This window comes from Bombina bombina, chromosome 5 (genome assembly GCF_027579735.1).
Source record: "Bombina bombina isolate aBomBom1 chromosome 5, aBomBom1.pri, whole genome shotgun sequence".
NCBI classification, from domain to species: Eukaryota; Metazoa; Chordata; class Amphibia; order Anura; family Bombinatoridae; genus Bombina; species Bombina bombina.
In genome coordinates this window covers 1,058,704,458-1,058,718,123 of record NC_069503.1, presented here as the reverse complement: position 1 = coordinate 1,058,718,123, position 13,666 = coordinate 1,058,704,458, and the positions used below count along the sequence as shown (strand labels likewise).

The following is a 13,666-nucleotide window of genomic DNA, read 5'->3' as shown; positions in this document are numbered from 1 at the left end:
GAATGATTACAGGAAACCAGTCCCATCACCCACATACTAACCAGCTCTTTTAAATTCACCATCGCTTGACGTGTACATCAGATCATGTCATTTACATAATCATTTGCCCATGTTCCCTGTATTATGTATTATGATGACGTCTGTATGCATCGTATTTGTTCCAGCTTAGCTTGATAATGGGAGTTTTCGCTGTCATCTCTGCAGCAAATCAGGCCATCCTTAGAGGGTTTATTAGACACTAGCTTAGGGGTATGTTGTTACACATTGTGTTTTTTTAATATGACACAATAAAGGTGGTTGATATTTCTCTTGGTGTCTGCTTGTTCTTGGTGTTCGTATGGGATTCACACCGGGTTCTGATCAACAAGATTGCCTATTTATTTATAAATATATATATATATTTATACACACACACATATATACACACACATATACATACACGCACATATATAGATAGATATGTATGTGTGTCTATTATGCTTAATTTTCATTAAAATGTATATAGCACATAACTAAGCAAAGAACTCCACTATAGAACTCAAAGAACTCAAGCAATATCTAACATGCATTTTTTAATAGGCACCACCACAGTAGTCTATTACATAAGGACAGTGACGTGCAGTGAGCTCAGAGGCTAGTGAGGCAGTGGCTATGATAGGCCTGAGAAGCACATATATGAACCTAATAGAGCTAACTTAAATTCACGATTAAATTAGCCGGTTACACAATGACTATTAGAATTGTATCTAATATCTTGTATGTAAGCCTCTGCAGACAGTCCCCTTATATCAGGGCTATTTATTTATTTATTTATTATCTATTGACTTGCATTTTAGACAGTTAGTGCTGTGTCCTGCACAACTCCATGGGAGAGAGCACAATGTTATCTATATGACACACATAAATTAGCTGTCTCTTGTTGTGAAAAAGCTAATAAAAAGCATGTGATAAGTGGCTGTCTGTAGTGGCTTAAACATTCAGAAATTTAGAGATTTAATAAAGGCGTCACCTATCTTTTTAAATAATAGTGATTTTGGTGTAGACTGAATTCTGACCCAGGCAGGATGAAATACAAGCACAAAAACAAGCCTTCCAAACAATCTGACCACATGTTAAAACCAGAAACTCCCTAATGCAACTAATGCATAAAAAATGCAGGGGATGACTGGCAATTTTGGAACCAGAGGGCAAGTACAATTCAGTGGCCCAAGTACTAAAACCCTGCCCACTATGAAATTCTATATCTAATAGTTAAAATACAAGGGAAGCAAAGCACCTAAGAAATTATAGAAATAAAGCTATAAAAACAATTTTAATGGAGAAAAAAACACATATATATTTATTTTTACTAACATCAATGTATAGCCCTAGCATACTGCTGACATCATGTACATTTCCAGAAAACTGCTGACATCCGTGTACAGTCCTACTACTGACATCCTTGTACAGCCCCTTACAAAACCATTAATCAGGGCCCCCCACACATACATAGAAACACACACTCACAAACATAGATTCACATACACACAGAAACACACTCGGACATACAGAGGCACTAACACATACAGACACACACAGTGACACACACATACAGAATCACACACAGAAATATACACTCAGATATACAAGAAGACTCACACACAGACACAGACAGACACGCACAGCACCATCAGATACCATATACACATAGGAACCAACATACACAAAACCAGGCACCACATGCACACAAACAGTCACCCAAAAAGCACAGACAAGAAGCCACATACATCCTCACTCACACATACACAAGCACCCACAGGAATACACACTAAGAGGCTGGCTAATTCACAAATATATACAGACAAGCACACACACAAGCACACATGAGTTAAATATATAATAGTTGAATAAAATGTTTTATTAATATTATATGTCAGTTGTACTTGACAAGATGGAGTGGCCCCCTGCTCCCACTAACTGTGTGCCAGTAATACACTACATTTGATTAAGATTAAGGGCCTTTTACAACCACTTATTACAGTTTTCTGCCACATGACTCCCTTCCCCTCATTTATGCCACTCATCATATACCATATTAAAACTGTCCAATCAGTTCCCCTACTCACATGAATGCCAGCTAAATGCCACAATATACCAGGCAAGATGCAAGACTCCCTGCCCCCATACATTTTCTGAGAGATATCACAGCTCACTTGTGGGTTTAATATGAAAACCACTAATAATAATTGTGATGAGAGCAGGATGTGATGTCACTAGTTGAGGGCGGGGCTTAGTTCCGGTGTCTGTGTCGCAGTTAGTTTAGTACAATCAACCTGACTAGATGTGTATTGCTATGCTCTGCAATAAAATAGAGTTGTACCATCATTGCTGTGTCCTGCATATGTCCTGCATCTCATGACATGGTGTCAGAAGTTCTGGACTGCGCTTCTGTTCCTGATCGATTGCAATGTCAAAGTTTACCCCACCTGAGCCTTTTGACTTCTCTCAGCCTGCAGCTTGGCCCACATGGCGTCAGCGGTTTCAGCGCTTCAGGATTACTTCCAAACTGAAGAAGGAGAGTGGTGAAGTACAAGTTAATTCTCTTTTATACTCTATGGGGAAAGATGTGGAGCCAGTGTTCAATGCTTTTACTTTCCAAGAAGGGGAAGAATTTAACTTTGATATAGTTATGGATAAACTCAGTGCCCACTTTGTGCCCAAAAGAAATGTGATTCATGAGAGAGCTTGTTTTCACAAACGTAATCAGCGTGTGGGAGAATCTGTGGAGTCATTTGTGCGCAGCCTGTATGAACTAGCTGAATTCTGTGAGTTTGGTGTTGCTAAAGAAGAGCAAATCAGAGACAGAATAGTTATTGGGATTGCAGATGCGGAAGTCTCACTGAAGCTGCAGTTAGAGCCTGATTTAACATTAGATGTGGCTATTAGGATGGCCCGCCAGAGTGAACTGGTGAAAAAGCAAAGTGCTGATCTGAGGTCTGAGAGTATTGTGGATGAAGTGCAACAGTCTAGGAAAAATGCTAGTGAAAGGCACAGTGTGAGCGGTAGATCTAAAGTACTGGAAAGGCCTAGAAATGGATGGGCGCAACATGCCCGATGCATGCGGTGCTACCGTGCCCATGATCAGAGTGTTATATGCCCGGCCAGGGATAAAAGATGCAGAAAATGTAACAGAATGGGCCATTTTGAAGTGGTGTGTAGAACTGAATACATTAAGGAGATGCAGGTGGACGGTGACCAGGAGGGTCAGGAAGTGTCTTTTGTGGGGTCCGTTATGGAACGGCCAAGCTCAGAGGAAGATTGGAAAGTTACTGTTACTGTAATTGGAGACAAAGTTGATTTTAAGATTGACAAAGGAGCAGATATCACTGTAATGTCTTTTGCTGAATTTATGAAACTGCCTCGACAGTCCCAGCTGGCGAAGGTTACTACAAATGTCCATAGTCCTGGTGGCCGCATTGATTGTGCGGGGAAATTTCTTGCCAGCTGTGAGTACAAGCAAAGAAAGTTCACCATGTGGGTGCATGTGATTCGTGGTCAGTGTGTTAACAATTTATTGAGCAGAAAAGCAGCCTGTGACTTGGGCCTCGTGGCCAGAGTGAATGAGATTTCCGAAGATATGTTTGGCGAATTGGGCCTACTGAATTGCAAACCAGTCAGTATAGCACTTAAAAGTGACGCAGTCCCATACAGTATTTCTACTCCTCGTAGAATTCCGTTCCCGCTCATGCCTCAAGTGGAGAAAGAGCTTATGCGCATGAAGTCTATGGGGGTTACTGAAGAGGTTGTTGAAGCGACTGATTGGTGTGCCCCCATTGTTCCAGTTGCAAAGAAAAACGGAAAGGTGCGCATCTGTGTGGACCTGAAAAGGTTGAATGAGGCAGTGAAGAGAGAGAGATTTGTGCTGCCGACATTAGAAGATATAGCTCCGAAGTTGGCTGGGGCGAAGTTCTTTTCCACATTAGACGCTTCTAGCGGCTTTTGGCAGATCCCCCTGGATCCAAAGTGCCACAAACTGACTACCTTTATCACACCGGTAGGTCGGTTCTGCTTCTGCAGACTCCCCTTTGGGATATCCTCCGCTCCTGAAATCTTTCAAAGGAAAATGAGTTCTCTCCTGAGTGACCACGTGGGCACAGCGGTCGTCATGGACGTCATTCTAGTGTATGGGTCTACAGTGAAGGAGCATGATCAGCGTTTGAGTTGTGTGCTACAGGCTATCAAAGAGTCTGGGCTGAAGCTGAATAAAGAAAAATGTCATTTTAGGAAAACTGAATTATGCTACTTTGGGCATATCATCAACGGGGATGGCATCAAGCCAGACCCGAGAAAATTTGTGCTATTGAACAGATGAAAAGCCCTTCTGATGTACATGAGCTGAGACAGATATTGGGCCTTGTAAATTACGTGGGCAAGTTTCTTCCAGATTTATCAACAGTTTTACACCCTATCACAGAGTTGCTTAAGAAAGACGTTGCCTGGGTCTGGGGACCTTCACAAGAAAAAGCTTTCCTGCATGCCAAGTCCCTGCTGGGGTCTACGACCCTTCAAAAAAGACTGTGGTTAGTGCCGATGCAAGCAGTTATGGGTTGGGGGCTGCACTCCTGCAGCTGAACGAAAATAAACTACAGCCCATCGCCTACTGTTCCCGCACACTGACGGCTGCAGAGTCAAAATACGCTCAAATTGAGAAAGAGTGCCTGGCTGCAGTTTGGGCCTGTGAGCACTTCCAGCGCTATCTAGTGGGTTTGGAGAAATTTAGTCTGGAAACTGACCACAAACCGCTAGTCCCTCTAATCAACTCTTATGACATTGACAAAACACCCTTGAGATGCCAGAGACTTTTAATGAGACTGCTCAGGTTCAATGTTCAGGCAGTGCATGTGCCGGGGAAACAACTGGTTGTGGCGGATACACTATCCAGGCTCCCGCTGGCTGCTGCTGAAGAATCCTCCACAGAATCGGATGTGAAAGTGTATGTTGATTCAGTTCTGGCCTCTAAGTCCATTTCTTCAAGGAAACTGGAAGATATAAAGAAAGAGACATATTTGGACACAGATCTGCAAGAAGTTATAAGGTACATAAAAGAAGGCTGGCCCGAGAGCCGGGCAGCCTGGATGTCTTTAAATGCTTACCAGCCAGAGAGGTTGCAGCTCACGGAGCTGGAGGGGTTGGTGCTGTTCCAAGACCGCATTGTAATTCTTGTCAGCATGAGGAAGGAGATGTTAAACAGGATTCACGATGGCCACTTAGGCATTACAAAGTGCAGAGAAAGGGCAGCTACAGCTGTGTGGTGGCCTGGGATCAGCTCCGACATTGCAAATCACGTGTCTAAATGTGCCTTTTGCCGGGAACGCCGGCCTACTCAGAGAAGGGAGCCCTTGATGTCTACTCTGCTGCCTGCGGGGCCGTGGCAGAAAATAGCTGCTGATTTGTGCGAACTGCACGGGAAAAAGTTCCTTGTTGTGATCGACTACTATTCCAGGTATTTGGAGATTGCACCCCTGAATGATATCACAAGTCAGGCCGTTATCATTCGCCTGAAGAGCTTGTTCCCCGCTGGGGCATTCCAATGGAGCTAGTGAGTAATAATGGTATGCAGTTCGCTTCTACAGAGTTCAGTGCTTTCAGCAGGGAGTATGATTTTGTACATTCCACGTCAAGTCCACATTATCCGCAGGCCAACGGAATGGCTGAAAGAGCAGTTCAAACAACAAAATTCATTCTAAAGCAATCTGAGCCGTACCTAGCCCTCTTGTCATACAGGGCGACGCCCATTCAAGCCACCGGGTTTAGCCCGGCACAGCTGATGCTAGGACGCCAGATTCGCACCACTTTACCCTCAGTGGGTGTCTTCAAGCCGCCTGGCCCTGTTCCTCGGGACGAAGTCCTTAGGAGGGATGAAGAGGCCAAAAAGGGTTATCGTTTCTTCTACGACAGGAGACATTCTGTCAGGCCCTTACAGGAACTGAAAGCGGGCCAAAGTGTCAGAATTAAACTGGATGATGAGAAGAAATGGAAGACGCCTGCTACGGTAGTTGGCCGCTCTCCAGAACCAAGGTCTTATACAGTCCTTATGGAGGGAGGGACGGTTACACGCCATAACCGAAGACATCTTCAGTCTGTACCTGAGAGTCTGGAACTGGATGCCTCAGTACCACCGCCGGTGGGATCCCCTGTTCTAAGAGAGGTGCCTTCCCCTCAGCAAGACCACAACGGGGATATATCTTTGCCTCCAGCAGACTCTTGTTCACCATCTTCTGTATCAGAGGACAGTTCATGCAAAGTTACATCAAGCGGAAGAGTGGTGAAACTTCCGGCCTGATATAGGGACTGACTTTAGCTAGAACAGTGACCGGAAGTATGGGCAGAATAATCCCATGGTCACTGTGGACTAGGGTAGTCTACCCCGATGTCCAAGTCAGGATGTAATTTATTTGTTCATGTTTTCTAACCTATTTGTTTATATAATGTTCAAAAACAAAAATGTTGTTGTATACTCTGTTTGTGTACCTTGTTATTTGTTATATGCAAATGTATGCTTCGCCTTTGAAAAAGGGGAAGATGTGATGAGAGCAGGATGTGATGTCACTAGTTTGTGGGCGGGGCTTAGGTCCGGTGTCTGTGTCGCAGTTAATTTAGTACAATCAACCTGACTAGATGTGTATTGCTATGCTCTGCAATAAAATAGAGTTGTACCATCATTGCTGTGTCCTGCATCTCATGACAATAATATATCATATACAATAAAATAAATTAATACTAAAAATATAAAAACTATGCTTTTTAATAAATGACAGACAGATCATCATATTACAGAAAGACAATAAAAAGTGAGGTGTTATAAACATTAAAACCCAAAAGCATGGGAGACTGCAGTAAAAAGGTGTATTTATTGAAGGAAAACAACTGTAGGATGGCAGAGTGAAGTACTGACCTTAAATCAATTAGTCTATCTAATCCACATATATAGAAACAAAATCAGCACAGTTTTGTTCTCTTTAATTTTCAGTGCACATAACTAAGATACTCAGAAGTTAGTGTCTGGACCCAGTACATCTCACCTTATATCTTGGGTCACATAGAAGTGTACTCAGCACTGACTGCTTTACAGGAGGGAAAGTACATTGTTTATTATACAGACCAGGAGAGGTTCCTGCATAAAAAAGGCACTAGCATCTCCTTTTTTGCACAAGGGCACCAGCTAGTGACAACACAATTCTTACTGAGAGCTGTAGTAATAAAGCACCATTTATTATACAGACGAGAAGAGGTTCCTGCATAAAAAAAGGCACTAGCATTTCCTTTTTTTGCACAAGGGCACCAGCTAGTGACAACACAATACTTACTGAGAGCTGTAGTAATAAAGCAGGCTCTGCAGTCAATGTTGTTAAAGGGCCATGATACCCAAATGTTTAAACACTTGAAAGTGATGCAGTATAACTGTAAAAAGCTGACTAGAAAATATCACCTGAACATCTCTATGTAAAAAAGAAAGGTATTTTACCTCAAAAGTTCCTCAGTAGCCCCATCCCATTGTAAATGATTTCTAAGCAGCATATTAGTGTGTCTGTCCTGGGACAGCTTAGGGGTTGAGCCTCGTGCACTCTCATGTTATTTCCCTATTCAGTTTAAAGGAAGCTTACAATGAAATCTCATGAGAGTTATGTCAAATCTCATGAGATCACAGTAAAAGAGTTCATGATCTCAGCACTGCTGATGCCGATTGGCTGCTGTTCATTTCTTCCTTCTTTTTTTTTTTACCTGCAGCTGGGAGCAGCTGAGTATAACTTTTTACACAGAACTTACTCTGCTGAGCTGAGGAAGTTGTGAGGTAAAATAACTTCCTTTTTTACATAGAGATGCTCAGGTGATATTTTCCTGTCAGCTTTTTACAGTTATACTGCATAAGTTTCAAGTGATTTAGCATATGAGTATTATGTCCCTTTAACTTGTTAAAAAGCAGCAAATTACCAGATCACATTAAAAACAAAATATTCACAATAAAAAGTTAAAATAAACTGCCAGCAAAATGTGGGAAGCTTTTATCATTACCAGCACTCCTCAGTCACAGACAACATTGTTAATAATTAGAAAGCTTACAGTTCACATTAAAAGCATTAATATTAACACTATCATTCAACAGAATGAGGAAAGCTATAAACCCTACCCCTTACTGTGCACTTCTTTCTGCAGTCCTTATTCTCCCCTCTTGTTTCTAGTGAGAGGGTCCCAGACTGGATCACAGTAACAGGAAGTCAGTGAACATTAGACTGGGCCAGCCCTGCATCCTGCATAACTAATAATGCCAAGAAGACTTTACTTCTCTGATTGGCTCTCTCACTAAGAGGCATCATGAGGGATGCCTCCTATTTGTCATTTTTGCTTCAGGTAGTTTTAAGTTACCACCAGTGGGTGGCGCTGCTGCTATTGAAGAAATGTAACCATGTTTGCTATGGAGAGATGCAGTCTTGTATGATGCCTCTCCATAGCATTACATGGGTAAAAAAAAAAAATGGTGATTTTTTTTTTTTTACAATTTTTTTTTAATTAAAATTAATTTAACTAAACTTTGGCTCCATATGGCAGGGGAAGCAGTGCCTCCCCTGCCTCCTATGACTGCAAGTCCCTGCATGAGGAATTTAGCGCACCCGCACTATCCGACATGCAGATGTTAGCATAGACTAGAATATCATTCACATGATAAAAAATAACTTTGGACCTGTAATATAAGCACAAAGAATAGAAGGGCTATTGACTGCACTCAAGTGATGTTAATGGAAAATAGCACTAATATTTATGCACTCCACTTGTAATCTAGCTCTATGTGTTTAACTCCTTTGCAGGGGTTAAAGGGCCATAATAGTTGAAAAATGGAATGCTTTAATTCGTTAGATCATGTAATTTTAAGACTATGGTCCCTACACTACCACAAAAGGGGTTAAACACATAGTAGAAGTGCCACTCGGGACCTGTAGACCACTGCTTGGCCCAAACAAAATCCGCCGCTGATTCAATCAGCAGCGCTAGTTTCACATCTGAGTCGTGTGATTAGGGCTGCAGTTTGGATCAGCGGTGGTTTCCACTAGGGACTTGCAGTGCTTCATCGGTCCTGACTGCCATTTCTACTGTGTGTTTAACCCCTTAAAGCATGTAATGTTTTGACTATTATGACCCTTTAATTCAAAAGCTTTTCTGCATGGAGAGAAATCAAGCAAAATCTTTGGGATTTATTTTAGACCTTGTATTATAATCTAAGTGTCTCTCCTTCACATCAAGTCATTACATAGTGAGATAAACACCTTTCAAATTAAAATTTGTGTTTCAACCTTTTTTTTTAGTGACCTCTCCGTACTGACAAGACGTCTTAGATCATCTCACCTGAGCGGAGAGCTTTGGAACATCAGCCCTCAGTGAACATTAGTCTATGTAAAATGAATATAGGCTAAAGTAGACATGCTACATAGTTATGTATAAGCATAGTTGTATGCATGTAACCCATTATTTATTACTATGTATTGTACATAAAGCCTTTCCATGACAGTTGCTGCAGCTCAAAAGTTACAAAGCTACAAAATATTGCTAATGTGTAACTGAGTACATTTCAACTCTCTCAGTCCTCAAGCTCTCTACTGTCATATTGTTAGAAAGTTGTCTTTAACATGGGCAGCAAGCAACACTGTTTGTAACAGAGCACTGAGTGTCAATAGATGGCATTAATAATGGATGCACTGAAATATGGCGCTTTTCTGTAGCACATTTAAAATGTATGATGTCCCAGTGAGATTTTATTAGGATACTCGCTGTGAAATAGAAAACAACCAACACTTGAAATAGATTAAACATGAATTTATTTCAGAGACAAAACTATTCTGTTTGGTACTAAAGGTTTAGGGGCCGATTTACTAAAGTGCGGACGCACATGATACAATCTAGCTTATCATGTCAGCCGCACATCAATAAATGCCGACAGCATACGCTGTCAGCATTTATGATTACACAAGTGTGCAATGCCGCCCCCTGCAGATTCGCAGGCAATCGGCCGCTATCAGGGGGTGTCAATCAGCCCGATCGTATAGGATTGGGCGGATTGAAGACCGCAGCCTCAGAGGCAGCGTGCAAGTTATGGAGCAGCAGTCTTTAGACCGCTGCTTCATAACTACTGTTTCCGGCGAGCCTGAAGGCTCGCGCGGAAACAGGGGCATCAAGCTCCATTCGGTTTGATTGACACCCCCCCTGCTGGCGGCTGATTGGCCGCGAGTCTGCAGGGGGCGGCGTTGCACCTTGGGGTGCTTGTGAGCTGCTGGTGCAATGCTGAATATGGCGGGCGTATTGCTCGCCGTATTCAGCGAGGTCTGGCGGACCTGATCCGCACTGTCGGATCAGGTCCGTCAGACCTTGATAAATAGGGGCCAATGTGTGCAGACTTCAAATTCATCTTTCAAAGACAACACAGAAAACTATAGTTCCTATAGATTAGAACTGTCCATCCAGCAATAATGTGCACGATAGATTTGATGACTAGCTGAATTGCTACACTGGTATGGGAAAACTGGGTGTGCCTTGTTGCTCAAAAGGAATAGTAATGGTACTATGTATATAAAGTATTAACCCTTTGAGTGCTAAGCTGAATTTAATTGTCTGTTTTTTACTATTTTTATTTCCCCCCCCAGATCCCCAAGACTTATACCATTGGAAAGGTTAGGTGATTACCTTTCCAATGGTGGGTCTTTGGGGGTCTGTAGCTGCTTAGATCCCTGAGATATAGGTTTCTAAGCAGCTTGTCCCCTTTCCCCTATTCTTTGTATTGACAGTTTTAATCAGTTAGCTTGTAAGGTTAATATTTGCTCCAGTGTAGGAATTACCCCCCCCCCACACACACACACACACACTGGTCACCACCACCTTAGGTACTGGCAGACAGTTTGCAAGCAAGTAGTTTAAAGGGACAGTTCACCCAAAAATGTTCTCCCCATTAAATTGTTCCCAATGATTCATTTTACCTGCTGGAGTGTTTTAAATCGTTTACAAGTAGCTCCTTTACCCCAATTTTGGCATTTGAAATAGCCGATTTAGCCTGTGGTATCCCAACCTATACTGAAAGTTCCTATACTGGAGTATATTCTATTGAATAGCCTAAGTAAACACAGCCAGCAGAAGAGATTACACTCTCAGTGGGGGGTATGATAGTTAAGTAAAAAAATGATAATTTTCCATTGTTCTCTCTAAGTATTGAACTTTGGTTTTCTAGACAAATATAAGATAAGGAAGCAAGTGTGTGTACACAAAGTGATAACATAATGAGATCTGATATTACCTGAAGCTCAACCCATTGTAATAGGCTGTGGTTTAAAAGCACAAAACCAGCTACTTCATATACACAAATAAACTGAAAAATGCAATTTCTCATAAATGTTATACTCTGCAGCTGATATAACAAGTCATTGAAAATACATTCATATAAAAACAATTTTACAGTGAACTGTCCCTTTAAGGCTTTTTAAAAAACATATATTTATTTATTTTTTAATATCTGTATAGTAGGGATACCGCCTCACCCTCCCACCTCTCTGATCTCCTCAAGAGCTCTCTTATCCTCCCCCTCCCACTGTTCCAGCCTGCCAGTAATTTATAATTTTTTAAATGTTATTTTATATTATTTTTAATTTTAGCATTTTTTTTCTTTAGTTTGGGTCCCCCCTCCCAAGAAATATCTGTAGTGTAGGGTCCCATCCCTCCCTCCCCCCTGCCTAACATTTTTGCTGTAGTGTCGGGAACCCCACCCTCGCTCCCCACTGTCATCATCTTAAGATCATTACAGAGACACAAACAGTGTTACTCTCTGTAACTATTAGTGATTTGGCTTCATATGGTGATCGTGCTCCCTTACCATATGAAGACAGAGGTCTTCTGCCCCCTGGTTGCAGCTTCCACTGGACCACAACATGCACCTCTGTGCTGGATGTAAGTATTATGTCCACACAGTACTGTGTAATGTAGTACCTATGTTCATTGGAGCAATGGGTTAAGATTTATAAATACAATTCAAAATGAAAATGACAGTATCTAATCTGTTACAGGATTAAAAGATATCAGATGTTGTAGTGTTAGGCTTATCCAAGGCAACGAGGCACTAGCTGCAGAGAAGGATACAATGCAGTGCTTAGTAAACACTGTATAGCATGTTGCATGGTCAGTATTATGAATCCTCCATCCTCTCAGTGAGTAGTAGAAATGTCACATTTTTAAGTTACATTACATGAAATTGTGCGTTTTTTTAATGTATAGAATTAAACATTTCACCAGGGGCATATCATTTTTCCAGTATTATTATGTCTCTTTAATTTTAGGTGTGCAAATACTTTCATGCTTTTTTAGCAACAGATTTTGTTGAGGATCCATAACGTGACAATAATAAATACCTGATAGCCTGGAATTGGAACTTGAGATACAGGAAGATGAAGACTCTTGTACATGATTTTCAGCTCTAAAGCTGCATGAAATTAGGTTCTTGGAGCGCTGAAAGAAAATATTTTAACACTTGTAACCTATGGTTCCGTTAATATTATACAAATTGCTAGTAAAAGTGAAACAAAAAAGCACATTCATGATTCAGATAAAGCAGGAGACTAGCACTACTGATTCGCTCAGTGACATTCAGGGCCAGCAGTTCTCTGCAACTCCTGAGCAGTAATGTGTTTTGAGGATGCCGGTACCTTTACAACATAGCTCTGTTGTAATAATGCTTTGAGCCCTAAATAAAAGCTTCTTGAGCAAGAATGAAAGCATGTGCATGTTGCTTACTCGTGAGTGCTATACTGACAGACACACATGACCCAGAAGACAGAATGGAACACAAAATCTATTTAACAGCTAAGGATTAAAACAAAAACGGGTTTTAAAGAATGTGCATTGCTTTTTCTCCTCCTACGGTTTATTTAACCTCTTAAGGACATATGACGGAATTTTTCCGTCATAAAACAATTGAGCAAACTGAAAGCTGTGTCCTTAAAGGGTTAATGATGAAAAAATGTTTTGGTCTCTTTAAAAGACTCTGCACTTTGGAAAATTCACCAGAACATGGGCTTAGTTCTCAAAATATTCACAGAAAGAGAATCGTGTGTTATGCTACTTATGAAAATGTTCAGACATTACCTTCCCTTGCTTTTCTGTCACTTTGCTTTTGTGTCTTGATTTCTGTTTATTTTGCTTCGCTCTGCTTGGGTAGTAGGGGAGGTGGTTCAGCTGGTTAAGTGGCATCAATGAAGCAACAGGGGGAGCATTTTGTGTGGAGCTTTTTGATCCCTGGTTCACATATGTTCTACAGGCTGAACAGGTCTGGGGTCGCAGTCGCTGCTCTGCATGACGTGCTATAGACAAGCGATTGATTGTTACTGGTCCACTGCAAAACAGAGACCAATCATAATACTTCTGCCATGAGAGCTATGCATTTCATTGGAATATTGGTTAAACAATATAACTGGAATATTTTCAAATACAGAAAAAACTATTCCAGTCTTTTTAATTTATAATGAAGGTCAGGCCAGCACATGTGTAAGTATAGTGTGCACTGCCAATTCTCCCAAAAATGCCATAAAAAGGGGTACATCAGCAATAATCTAATCAGATCATGTTTAATAAGTGCAAGGAGCAATACAGGCATGAATAA

At 41.4% G+C, this 13,666-nt stretch overlaps 1 protein-coding gene across 1 annotated transcript in view; it reads right to left on the bottom strand.

Annotated features, from left to right (window-relative positions):
* Window positions 1-13,666, bottom strand: part of LOC128659619 (uncharacterized) — a 38,425-nt gene that overhangs the window by 22,375 nt on the left and 2,384 nt on the right. The window contains exons 3-4 of the mRNA XM_053713203.1: window positions 13,153-13,399; window positions 12,420-12,516 (exon numbers count right to left, since the gene is read on the bottom strand). Of these exons, the coding sequence (XP_053569178.1) occupies window positions 12,420-12,516; window positions 13,153-13,399 (344 nt within the window). The remainder of the gene's footprint in view (window positions 1-12,419; window positions 12,517-13,152; window positions 13,400-13,666) is intronic.